General features: G+C 51.7%; 1 protein-coding gene across 1 annotated transcript in view; it reads left to right on the top strand.

Moving 5' to 3' along the window:
- Positions 1 to 12,443, top strand: part of SLC2A7 (solute carrier family 2 member 7) — a 28,977-nt gene that overhangs the window by 7,147 nt on the left and 9,387 nt on the right. Inside the window, exons 4-8 of the mRNA XM_017856008.1 lie at positions 3,471 to 3,595; positions 4,755 to 4,907; positions 8,036 to 8,161; positions 8,411 to 8,598; positions 9,634 to 9,744. Coding sequence (XP_017711497.1) covers positions 3,471 to 3,595; positions 4,755 to 4,907; positions 8,036 to 8,161; positions 8,411 to 8,598; positions 9,634 to 9,744 — 703 coding nt within the window. The remainder of the gene's footprint in view (positions 1 to 3,470; positions 3,596 to 4,754; positions 4,908 to 8,035; positions 8,162 to 8,410; positions 8,599 to 9,633; positions 9,745 to 12,443) is intronic.

Below are 12,443 nucleotides of genomic sequence, written 5' to 3' on the forward strand. Positions count from 1 at the left end.
GTCTCCGCTTGGCCACAGTCATCATGACCTTAAAGCCAGTTCCTAAATGTCTCTGGGATTTCTTTCCTAGGCCGTTGCATGGGAAAAGCATTCCCTTCTGTCACCTACCACAGAGGTGGTGCAGCCTTTGAGATCAAGGCTCCTGACGGTGCTCAGCTTAGTGCCTTGTAAGCACTTCCAGTGGGTGTTCACTAAATGCTTGTTTATCGGGTGTCATTTGGGGGTCAGGTGGCCATGGCTCCAAGTTCTGAGAGCTGCAGCCTCTCCCGACGTGTCCTTGTCAGAGTTTGTTACTGAGGCTGGGGTCAGGCTGAGTCACTCTGCCTGCCACAGTCTCACAGATATGAGATCGTTTGGAAATGAAGACTGGGCAGGTCTTTGAACTTTGCTTGGCTCACACGGATTCACTCATCGTTCTTCCTAAGCCCAGGTGCTCCAAAGACGTGACTCCACAGATAAGGAAAGATGCACAGGCCAAGGTTCCCAGGAGGGCAAAGCGTGAGCCTGGGCTCAGGGCGAGGCCTGGTGGTGTTCTCTTAGTTCAGCCCACTCATTCGGATTCACGGTTACACTTGGGCGTGGTGTGCCAGGTTAGGCAGTTTGCAGGAGTGACTGGAAGCCCTCCAGTGAAAAAGTCACTCAAAACACCAGAGCAATTTCATTTTCAGGTATAGAAAGAAAATAGTGCTGATTGAAAATTAATTATCTATGAATTAATGCAAGACTCACAGGATCTCTTCTTGCGAATACTTGATTGACAATTAATTTGCTATACATTATGCACTGGAATGAAGAAACTGTTGACTCTAATGTAATTATACCATAATTCAAGCTTTTTTTTTTTTGGTCATCCAGACTGTGATGTCCTCATCTAGACTGAGAGTGATTGGACTGTTCTGGAAGCCCAGGCTTGGCCTCCACTTCCTTGTCTGAACCCATTTTCCGGATGAGGAGCCTGAGCCTGGGAATGTGGTGGTGCCAGCCTTGCCCAGTGGGGTCCTGACAGCCCCAGCTTCCCCTCCTAGTCACCAGGAAGGGCTGGGAGTCCAGAGAAGGGTGGGGATGTGTCTGGGCTGCTTAGTCTTTTTGGGCCCCCTGGCTGGCTGACTCTCCCCCATCAGGGTCTGGGCTCTGGTGGCTGCTCCTGAAGGCTGCGGAAGCCCCAGGGAGAGAAAAGTGGCCTGAGAACACCAGCCTGCTTATCTGTGGATGCCCTGGCCAGTCTTCAGTGTTGCCGACCTGGGATATTTTCATAGAGTCTTCACCACCCGCTCCCTCCTCTTGGCACCAGAACCCCACCTTCCTGGCTGACTCACTCAGCACACTCACTCAGGGTCCCAGCGGCCCTCAAAGATGTGTGCAAAGTGTGAGACAATCACAAAGGTAGTCCTGTGACTGCTGACAGCTTCATCATCCCCAGACCTGTTGGGGTGCAAGGAGGGAGCGCCTCCCCCTGGCAGTGGAGAGAGGAAATAAAAAATGAATACCAGGCTGGGCACAGGGGCTTGCACCTATAATTCCAGCACTTTGGGAGGCTGAGGTGAGCGAATCACTTGAGGCTAAGAGTTCGAGACCAGCCAGGCCAACATGGTGAAACTCCGTCTCTACTAAAAATACAAAAATTAGCTGGGCATGGTGGTGCATGCCAGTAATCCCAGCTACTTGGGAGGCTGAGGCAGGAGACTCGCTTGAACTCAGGAGGCAGAGTGTATTAGTCCATTTTCACTCTGCTGATAAAGACATACCCAAGACTGGGCAATTTACAAAAGAAAGAGGTTTAATGGACTCACAGTTCCACGTGGCTGGAGAGGCCTCATAGTCATGGCGGAAGGCAGAGGAGAAGCAAAGCCACATCTTCCATGAATCGCAGCAGGCAAAGAGAGAGCTTGTGCAGAAACACTCTTCCTTATAAAACCATCAGACCTGGTGAGACTTATTCACTATCACAAGATCAGCACTGAGAAGACTTGCCACCAGGTCCCTCCCACAACACGTGGGAATTTAAGATGAGATTTGGGTGAGGACACAGCCAAACAATATCACGGAGGTTGCAGTGAGCCGACATCCCACCATTGCACTCTAGCCTGGGCGACACAGCAAGACTCCCTCTCAAAAAAAAAAAAGAAAAGAATATCAGGATGCACCAGCCAGCAATCCCACAGCTCAGGAGCTCTCTGCCCTCTTTCTGGTCCACTGCCATTCTTCTCCTGTGCAAAACCCAAGCCAAAGGCAAGGAAGGGAGGCACGGGAGCCATTGCTGCAGGTTGGCATAGGACCTAGAGCATGGAGTCAAGCAGATGAGTGGATCGTGAAGGCAGCAGGATGCACTCAGCATAGTGCTGTTTTTCAGGCACTCCCTGCCCTTCTCAGGCTTGTGGTTTTTCAGCCTTGGAGGGGATCTTAGAAATCACGTAGTCCCATTCTGCACCCCACTCATTGTAGGAATTCCCTGTTCAACATTCCTGACAGTCATCGTGTCTGGTCTGGAAACCACCAGCGACAGCTTGAATACCACCAGTGACGGGAAGCTCTCTACCTCCCGGGGCAGCCCCATTCTTTGTTCCTGCCCTCCCCTTTTCAGGCAGCTCCAGTCGTTAGAATGCTCCCCTCCCCAACTCCCACCCCTGCTGACCCCAAGTCTTCCTTCCTGGGACGTCTGCCCATTCGCCCCTTCTTCCCCAGTCTGTCTTAATCCGTTCCGGCTGCTACAACCACGGACGTAAACAGACTTTTATCTTCTCACAGTTCTGCAGGATAGAAATTCAAGATCAAGGTACCAGCAGATCTGTTTCCTGGGGAGGGCATTCTTCCTGCCTTGCAGACAGCTTTCTTCTGGCTGTGTCTTTTTTTTTTTTTTTTTCTTTTCTTTTCTTTTCTTTTTTGAGATGGAGTCTTGCTCTGTGTCTCTGGATGGAGTGCAGTGGCACGATCTCGGCTCCCTGTAACCTCTGCCTCCTGGATTCAAGTGATTCTCCTGCCTCAACCTCCCGAGTAACTGGGATTACAGGCATGTGCCACCACGCCTGGCTGACTTTTGTTTTTTTAGTAGAAATGGGTTTCACCATGTTGGCCAGGCTGGTCTCGAACTCCAGACCTCAAGTGATCCGCCCGCCTCAGCCTCCCAAAGTGCTGGGATTACAGGCTTGATTCACCATGCCCAGCCTGGCTTTGTCTTCACAGGGCAGAAAAAGAGAGTGGTTTCTTGTATGTCTCTTCCTATCCCATGATGAGGGCCCCACATGACGCGTTCACCTCCCAGAGGCCCCTCTTCCTAATCCCATCACACTGGCGTTAAGGCCTTCAACATAGGAATTTGGGGGACACTATTCAGTCTACAGCCCCCTGCTTCAGCTCTTTCTCGGGCACATTCCCGTGCCTCTGTAATGACCGCCTGCAGAATAGGAGCTGGTGTTGGGAGAGCTTCCATGGCGTCCATGCACCCCTGCCCTCTGGGCTCGCTGTCTTTGCAGAAAGGGGACCCTGCTGATCAACAACATCTTTGCCATCGTCCCCGCCATCCTGATGGGAGTCAGCAAAGTGGCGAAGGCTTTTGAGCTGGTCATCTTTTCCCGAGTGGTGCTGGGAGTCTGTGCAGGTACCTGGGGCCCAGGCTCTGGCTCAGCCTTGGGGACAGGGTCTCTTTGGCCAAGACTAGAAGCAGGAGTAGACGAGGTGTCTGGCTGGCTCTGTCTGCCTCTTTTCAAGACATCCTCCCATCTGCATTCCCAGGACCTTGCAAGCCTCATGCTTGCTTTTGTTAATTAATTAATTAATTTTTTTTTAGAGACAGAGCCTCACTATGTTGCCCAGGCGGATCTCAAACTCTTGGGCTCAAGTGATCCTCCTGGCTCGGCCTCCCAAAGTCCTGGGATTATGGGTATGAGCCACTGTACCTGGCCAAGCCTCATGCTTACTGGCCCCTTCCCTTTATTTAAGGATCTTTAGAAACACACTTTCACCTTGAAGTACAAATAACCAATAAGGTTTTACAAGGTATCTTCCAAGCAAGATGGACAATTTAAACTCAGTAGTTTCTTAACTACAGTAATTTCTTCTATTAATAAAGTTAGAAAGCAGTCTGTGCTTTAGAAAAATCTGAAAATAGGCCGGGCGCGGTGGCTCAAGCCTGTAATCCCAGAACTTTGGGAGGCCGAGATGGGCGGATCACGAGGTCAGGAGATCGAGACCATCCTGGCTAACATGGTGAAACTCCGTCTCTACTAAAAAAAATACAAAAACTAGCTGGGTGAGGTGGCGGGCGCCTGTAGTCCCAGCTACTTGGGAGGCTGAGGCAGGAGAATGGCCTATACCCGGGAGGTGGAGCTTGCAGTGAGCAGAGATCCGGCCACTGCACTCCAGCCTGGGCAGCAGAGCGAAACTCCGTCTCAAAAAAAAAAAAAAAAAAGAAAGAAAAGAAAAGAAAATCAGAAAATAGACCAAAGCAGAAGTTTGATCGTTAAGTGCCAGGGACACATGGAGGCCTAGGCTCCTCCCCTGTAACAAGCGGCCCAGCCCGGCGGCTAGAAAGGAAAAGGTCTCCTCATCACACCCTGGTGATGCCTCCATGGCGGCTGAGGATTCTGGAGGGATTTTGGTATAAGACCAAACTAAACAGTCAAGGTTGGCCTAGCTCCATCTCCACGGAGAGGCTGACAGCACGGAGAAGCCCCGGGATTAGGAAATGGAATTGAATTGCATCTCAGGTTCCCGTGTTTGCGGTTTGCCTGCCCTGATTTCTGCTGTGCCCAAACCAGGCATCTCCTACAGCGCCCTTCCCATGTACCTGGGAGAACTGGCCCCCAAGAACCTGAGAGGCCTGTTGGGAACAATGACTGAGGTTTTCGTCATCGTTGGAGTCTTCCTAGCACAGATCTTCAGCCTCCAGGGCATCTTGGGCAACCCAGAAGGTAACCGGCAGCGCAGAGGTCACGCTAGGTCCAGTCCCTCGTTCAGCTGTGCCGGGTGTTACTGACAGATTGAGTCAGATGAGGCCTGAGAGGTGACTTTAGGGTCAGGCGTTGGGCAGTGTAGTGGGCAACGGGATGGGTGACCTTGTTCGGGGCTGTTTTGGTGAGTGATAGGGACGAATCGTGCTTGGGAATGGGAACCAGGGGCTTCCAGGCAGGTAGAGGTTTTGCTATAAAGGGAAGGAGAGAAGTTGGGGAAACGAGATGGAGAGAACAGGTTTCTTTCAGGCCGCGAAAAATGTCAGCGTAATTTGGCTGTCAGCGTAATAGGAATGGCCCAGTACAGAGGGACGTCAATGGGGGGCAAGTAGGTTCGCAGCCGCCATCCCTGTCTCTGGGTGGCTGTCTTCTTCTGGCACCCTCTATCTTCCCAGTGAATTAGGAGGCAAGGCCGTTGCCTGAGAGCGAGTGGGGGTCGTGGTAGAGATTTAGGAGAGAGGTGCGTGGCCCTCTGAAGGTCTGCTGAAAAATCACTGACACGAAGCGGATTGATTAATAGAAAAGGCATGCAAACGTATTTAACCAGATTCGCGGAGCCTTCAGAGTGAAGATCCAGAGACAGAGGGGAAATTGTCTGTTTTAGTCCAGGCTCAACAGAGTATGGACAGCCAAGTAGAAATAGAATTGGACAAAAAGGGTCTGATCCGACATGAATGGACGAGTGGGGAGACCCCTCGGAGCCTGTCTGTGTAGGTTCTTCTTGGTCTCTGTGCAGCCTTCCTTCCTTCTGGGTGTGGGGCAGGACCCGCTGCAGAATGGGGGCCTCTTATGACCTACAGCCAACAGCACTGGTCAGAGATTTTCCTTCCGGCCAGTTGTTGTTGTTGTTGTTGTTGTTGTTGTTGTTGTTGTTGTTTTGAGACAGAGTCTCACTCTGTCGCCCAGGCTGGAGTGCAATGGTGCGATCTCAGCTCACTGCAACTTCTGCCTCCCGGGTTCAAGCAATTCTCCTGCCTCAGCCTCCTGAGTAGCTGGGATTACAAGTATGAGCCACCACGCCTGGCTAATTTTGTATTTTTAGTAAAGATGGGGTTTCTCCATGTTGGCCAGGATGGTCTCGAACTCTTGACCTCGGGTGATCCACCCATATGGCCAGTTTTTACATAGAATATTTTTAGGTTTTATGGAACTGGTTTTGAGGAAAGGGAATCCGGTTTGTATGACCTGTCCAGGAATCCTGACTAGGGATGCTGGTTTCTAGGGTTAGCCTCAGGGGAAATGGGACTGAGACAGGGGGACAGGAGAAGGTCACAGAAAAATTTTGCTTCTGAGGGTGCTGCTGAGGCCTTCATTTTGGGGTATTGGTTTTAGAGCCCCACCAGGAGAAAGTGAGAGACACTCATGGAGGGTGGAGAGAAAGAGGATAAGAGGATGGACCACCAAGCAGGCCTGAATGAATGCAGCCAGCAATAAAAGCCCCATGAACCCAGTGGGGTTTCTCCTTTCTTTCTTTCTCTTTCTTTCTCTGTTTCTCTCTTTCTCTTTCTTTCTTTTTCTTTCTTTCTTTCTTTCTCTCTCTCTCTCTTTCTTTTCTTTTCTTTCTTTCTTTCCTTTCTTTCCTTTTCTCTTCCTTCCTTCCTTCCTTCTTTCCTTCCTCTCTCTTCTTTCCTTCCTTCCTTCCTCTCTCTCCCTCCCTCCTTCCCTTCCTTCCTTCCTTCCTTCCTTCCCTCCTTCCCTCCCTCCCTCCCTCCTTTCTTCCTTCCTTCCTGGTCTTACTCTGTCACCCGGGCTGGACTGCAGTGGTACAGTCATAGCTCACTGCAGCCTTGACTTCCCAGGCTCAAACGATCCTCCTGCCTCAGCTTCCCAAGTTGCTGGGACTACAGGCACGCACCACCATGCCCAGCTCTTTTTTTCTATTTTTGTTGTAGAGACAAGGGTCTCACTATGTTGTCCAGGCTGGTCTCTAACTCCTGGGCTCAAGTAATCCTCCTGCCTCAGCCTCCCAAAGTGAAGGGATTACAGGCATGAGCCACTGTGCCTGGCCGGGGTTTTTTATACACATTTCTGAGTGACCCAAATTCTGCACATATTCCTTAATGGGCAGATTTATGTCTTTGTGATCCCCACGGTACCCTGAAAAGGTTCAGAGACTCAGAACCTGGTGGGTGCTCCATGAAAGATCATTAGCAGAAATGATTCCTAAACCGCCCAGAGCGACTGAATATGAAACCGTCAATTAGAGAGACATCAGCTGGGGAAGCCACGGTGCACGACGCTTAGTGCCTGTGTCTCCTTTATCCCTCGCCACTTCTTGCCTGAGACTCAGAGATGTTAAAGAACTTGTCATCTGGGTGCAGTGGCTCATGCCCAGCATTTTGAGTGGCCAAGGCAGGAGGATCATTTGAGCCCAAGAGTTCACAACCAGCCTGGGCAACATAGCAAGACCCTGTCTCTACTAAAATTAAAAAAAAAAAAAAAAAAAGAAAACCCAGCCAGGTGTGGTAATGCATGCTTGTAGTTCTAGCCACTCAGGAGGCTGTGGTGAGAGGATCGCATGAGCCTGGGAGATTGAGGCTGCAGTGGGCTGTGATCGCAGCACTGCACTCTTGCTTGGCTGATAGAGCTAGACCCTGTCTGAAAAAAAAAAAAAAAAAAAGAACTTGTCCACTTCCCACCATACCAGCAGGTGGGAGGCGGATGGAAACCCTGTTCTCTACAGTTCCCCTCCTTAGCCCAAGCCATCCAGAAGGATCTCACTCAGACCCAGCGCAGGGTCCAGGCCGTGCCCTACCATGGCCCTAATGAGGCAGAGATTATCCCCTTTCCAGCTATAAAAGTAGGAACAAGACTGAGCTCATTTTCTCTGGGATTCAAGTGTTTAAATCATTGCCTATTCTTTAGAGAAACGGTGTTCTTCCTGCAAAATAATTAATGACACATACATTTTTATAACGATAATGATTTCCTCTGTTTTGAATGTGGAACCCGTTTGTAGGAGGACTCTGGTGGGAACGAAGTCCGCACAGTCCTTGGTTCACACATAGGAGCGTGACTTTCCAAGCACAGTGGTGGGTGGGCCAGTGGGTGCCCAGGCCCCGGGATCCTGAGTCCTTGGCTCCTTGCAGGCTGGCCGGTGCTTCTGGCACTCACAGGGGTGCCCGCCCTGCTGCAGCTGCTGACCCTGCCCTTCTTCCCCGAGAGCCCTCGCTACTCCTTGATTCAGAAAGGAGATGAAGCCACAGCACGACAAGGTATGAAGTCGCAGGCCACTCTCCCAGGCCCTGCCCACCCCGGTGGCCGGGCAAAGCCATGGTCAGGGCCAGAGGCAGGGTCGCCATGGGTCAGGGGTGAGAGCTGGGAGCTGAACAGGGTGTGGGGGTGGCAATTGGGGGCATGGCCAAGGTCAGGTCAGGGAATGGTGAGCTCAGGGCCAGCATCAGGGCCTAGGGCCCAGCCTGCAGGGAGACGGCCCTCTGAGGGGGTGGTTCTGCTCTCTGCAGCCCTGAGGAGGCTGAGAGGCCACATGGACCTGGAGGCCGAGGTGGAGGACATGCGTGTGGAGGCCCGGGCCGAGCGCGCCGAGGGCCACCTGTCTGTGTTGCGTCTCTGCGCCCTGCGGTCCCTGCGCTGGCAGCTCCTCTCCATCATCGTGCTCATGGCCGGCCAGCAGCTGTCGGGCATCAACGCGGTACATGGGACGGTGGCCAGGCGGGGAGACAGATGAAGCAGACCCAGGCTTCATGGATAGCAACACAGTTCCACGCACAGAGGCCTGGCCTGGCAGCAGGGCCAGGATCAGCCCAGGCAGGGCCAGATGTCAGGAAGAAAATTCAGTCCTCTCTGCCTCCCTGCTCTGCCTCTCCCCACATGCTACCTTCATTTTTCTCTGTTTCCCCAGAAGGAATGCCTCCTGCCAATAGTCCTTTCCCCTCTATACAAGACACCAACTAGACTGAGATGAGCTGAGGTCTCCTGGGTCCAAGCTCAGGTCACCAGGCCAGGGTTGGTAGGCCCAGCCTGGGTCAGGAGCCCACCTTGGGCCCGCTTGGCTGTGATGTTTGTGGCATCGCTTTCTGCGACCGTGGCTCTTTGGCCATAACTGTATCTAACCATGGTGTGGGGGAAGGGTGGATATCTGGCAGAAGCTAAAACACTGGAGATTGGGTGGGTGACCCGGTTGCTCCAGTGGCATGTCAGGAAGAGGTGGCCTTGGCCCCAGGGATTCATGGATGTTTAACCAGTGATCATGGGAGGGTGGACGGCCAGGTGGGAGCCACCAGATGTGGAATGGCACACGTGGCTTTTCGAAGGGCTGTGTATTCCAGTGTCCTTGGCACGGGGCCAGAAGACGGACGGAACTTACGGTTGGCTTGGCCCAGAGTGAGAAGTAAGAAGTCATGCTTTGGGATGTGAGCTCTTAGAGTAACTGAACGATGGAGGGACAAGTGCTCTTGGAGTCGTGTGGTCCGACTCCCGTTTTATAGACGCGGAACCTGAGGCTCAGAGAGGGAGGAGCTGTGACCCCGGATTCGGGGGCAGCACTGGGCTCCACCCTGGTGTCCCGACTCTGGGTCAGGCCTCTTTTTCCCGCCACCTGCTGCCTCTTTCCTGTCCCAGGGTCCCCAACCCAGGCTTGCAGAACTGTGTGTGGCTTGAGTTGAGAAAGTTAAGCCAGTGTCCTGGGTCTTCAGGCCTCTCCTCACAGCCCTGTGTTTCTGTTTAGATCAACTACTATGCGGACACCATCTATGCATCTGCGGGCGTGGAGGCCGCCCACTCCCAGTATGTAACAGTGGGTTCTGGCATGGTCAACATAGTGATGACTGTTACCTCGGTGAGTGAGCAGGAGGCCTCTTTCCTGCAGGAGGGTCTCTGGTCATGTGCCCCCCGGCAGACAGGAGCCCTACAGAGTCAACTGAGTGCCGGTGGCCCTGGTCCCAGGGTCACTTAAGGGACATGGACTCTAGGATGCACACATACTAACTACCTGTATGACTTTGACCAGAAAACTCAGAATTCCTTCAGATCTGGCCAGGCGCAGTGGCTCACACCTGTAATCCCAGCACTTTGGAAGGCCAAGGCGAGCGGATCACTGGAGGTCAGGAGTTTGAGACCAGCCTGGCCAACATAGTGAAACCCAGTCTCTACTGAAAATACAAAAAAAATTATCTGGGTGTGGTGGTACACACTTGTAATCCCAGCACTTTGGGAGACTGAGGTGGGTGGATCACTTGAGGTCAGGAGTTCGAGACCAGTCTGGTCAACATGGTGAAACCCCATCTCTATACAAAAATTAGCCAGGCATGGTCGTAGGCACCTGTAATGTCAGCTACTTGGGAGGCTGAGGCAGGAAAATCACTTGAACTCGGGAGGCGGAGATTGCAGTGAGCTGAGATGGTACCACTGCACTCCAGCCTGGGTGACAAGAGCAAGACTCTGTCTTAAAAACAACAACAAACCTTCAGATCCAAGTTTCTTCCTTTGTAAAAATCATTATGGTGACTGCAATACATGGTATTCAAATGCAGATACCACTTTTCGTTGGTGTAATATTATTTCAGAGTTCAGTATTTAAAATCTGAGCTACTTGCGCTTTGATATATATGTTGTATGAAAAGGGGTCAGATGGGCCAGGCACAGTGGCTCACGCCTGTAATCCCAGCACTTTGGGAGGCTGAGGTGGGAGGATCACGAGGTCAGGAGATCGACACCATCCTGGCTAACACGGTGAAACCCTGTCTCTACTGAAAATACAAAAAATGAGCCAGGTGAGGTGGCGGGTGCCTCTAGGCCCAGCTACTCAGGAGGCTGAGGCAGGAGAATGGCATGAATCCGGGAGGCGGAGCTGGCAGTGAGCCGAGATTGTGCCACTGCACTCCAGCCTGGGCAACAGAGCGAGACTCCGTCTCAAAAAAAAAAAAAGAAAGAAAAAAAGGGTCAGATGATCATGGCATTCCTTTCCCTAGACCATTTTCAAGTTATTTTCTGATTATTTTGATTCCTGTTTCTTGAGTTGCCAGTGATGGTAAACATTTTTAATAAAGTTATCTATTATTTGTATTTTCCCCAGAGCTAGTTTAAGTTCCAGTCAACTCTCAGAAGATTTAGAAGGGCAGGGAAGGAGAAGTTAATGAAAATAGTGGAAGAGGCCTATAGGAAAATTAAGGGAAGAGGACGGAGGTCCCCAGGCTGAAGTCTCAGCCCCTTCCACCTGCTGGATTTCCGTGGCCCCATCCTCGGTTTTCCTCTGGGGCAGGATCCATCCTTTATCCTCAGAGTCCTCCTCCTTGGGGATAAATGACCATAACTAGGACCTGCTTCCCCATCATCCTACCTGGAGCAACCCAAGCCAGAAAAATACACTTCCCCTCTCCCTGAAGGAACAGCGTCTGGGAACCAGGCATAGAGCATGAAATTGACAGTATTTCTCTGATTTTGGGGGTTCACTTTGCTCGCATCTGGCCCTCCTGAATGGCAGTGATTGTCTGTTGGGATGTTGGGAGAACATGAGTCAGCTAACATGAGTCAAGGGGCTGCACAGGGCTGGCACTGGGTCAGCCATTAGGGATGGAGTAGAATGGAAATGGTATTAGAAATAGAAAAGGAACCGGTGTGGTGGCTCGTGCCTGTAATCCCTGCACTTTGGGAGGCTGAGGTGGGCGGATCTCCTGAGGTCAGGAGTTCGAGACCAGCCTGGCCAACATGGTGAAACCCCCATCTCTACTGAAAACACAAAAATTAGCCAGGCGTGGTAGCACACACCTGTAATCCCAGCTACTCGGGAGACTGAGGCAGGAGAATTGCTTGTACCCAGGAGGTGGAGGTTGCAGTGAGCCAAGGTTGTGCCACAGCACTCCAGCCTCATGTGACAGAGTGAGACTCCATCAAAAAAAAAAAAAAAAATAGAAATGGAAAAGGAAGGAAGAAGTCGAAAGAATGCTGGTCACAGGGAGTGTGGCCTGGGCTTGGATGTTGGAGAAGGAGCTGGCTGAGTGGAGGGGCCAGTCCATCAGGTGGAAAAGTGGGGAGATGGGGGCCCCCCATGATGTGAGCCCAGATTCCATATGGCCTCAATGTCGAGTGGAGCCTCAGCGAATAGGAGGGGGCTATTTTATTCTTATTCTTTTATTTATGTTTTGTTGTTGTTGTTGTTGTTTTTTTTTTTTTTGAGACGGAGTCTCGCTCTGTCGCCCAGGCTGGAGTGCAGTGGCCGGATCTCAGCTCACTGCAAGCTCCGCCTCCTGGGTTTACGCCATTCTCCTGCCTCAGCCTCCCAAGTAGCTGGGACTACAGGCGCCCGCCACCTCGCCCGGCTAGTTTTTTGTATTTTTTAGTAGAGATGGGGTTTCACGGTGTTAGCCAGGATGGTCTCGATCTCCTGACCTCGTGATCCGCCCGCCTCGGCCTCCCAAAGTGCTGGGATTACAGGCTTGAGCCACCGTGCCCGGCGTGATTAATATTTTTTAAAATCTGTTTAAGTATGTTTTATGATCTATCTTAGTGAGTGTTCCATGACAGCTTGAGAAGAATGTG

This window comes from Rhinopithecus bieti, unplaced genomic scaffold, assembly GCF_001698545.2.
Source record: "Rhinopithecus bieti isolate Rb0 unplaced genomic scaffold, ASM169854v2 scaffold_40368, whole genome shotgun sequence".
NCBI classification, from domain to species: domain Eukaryota; kingdom Metazoa; phylum Chordata; class Mammalia; order Primates; family Cercopithecidae; genus Rhinopithecus; species Rhinopithecus bieti.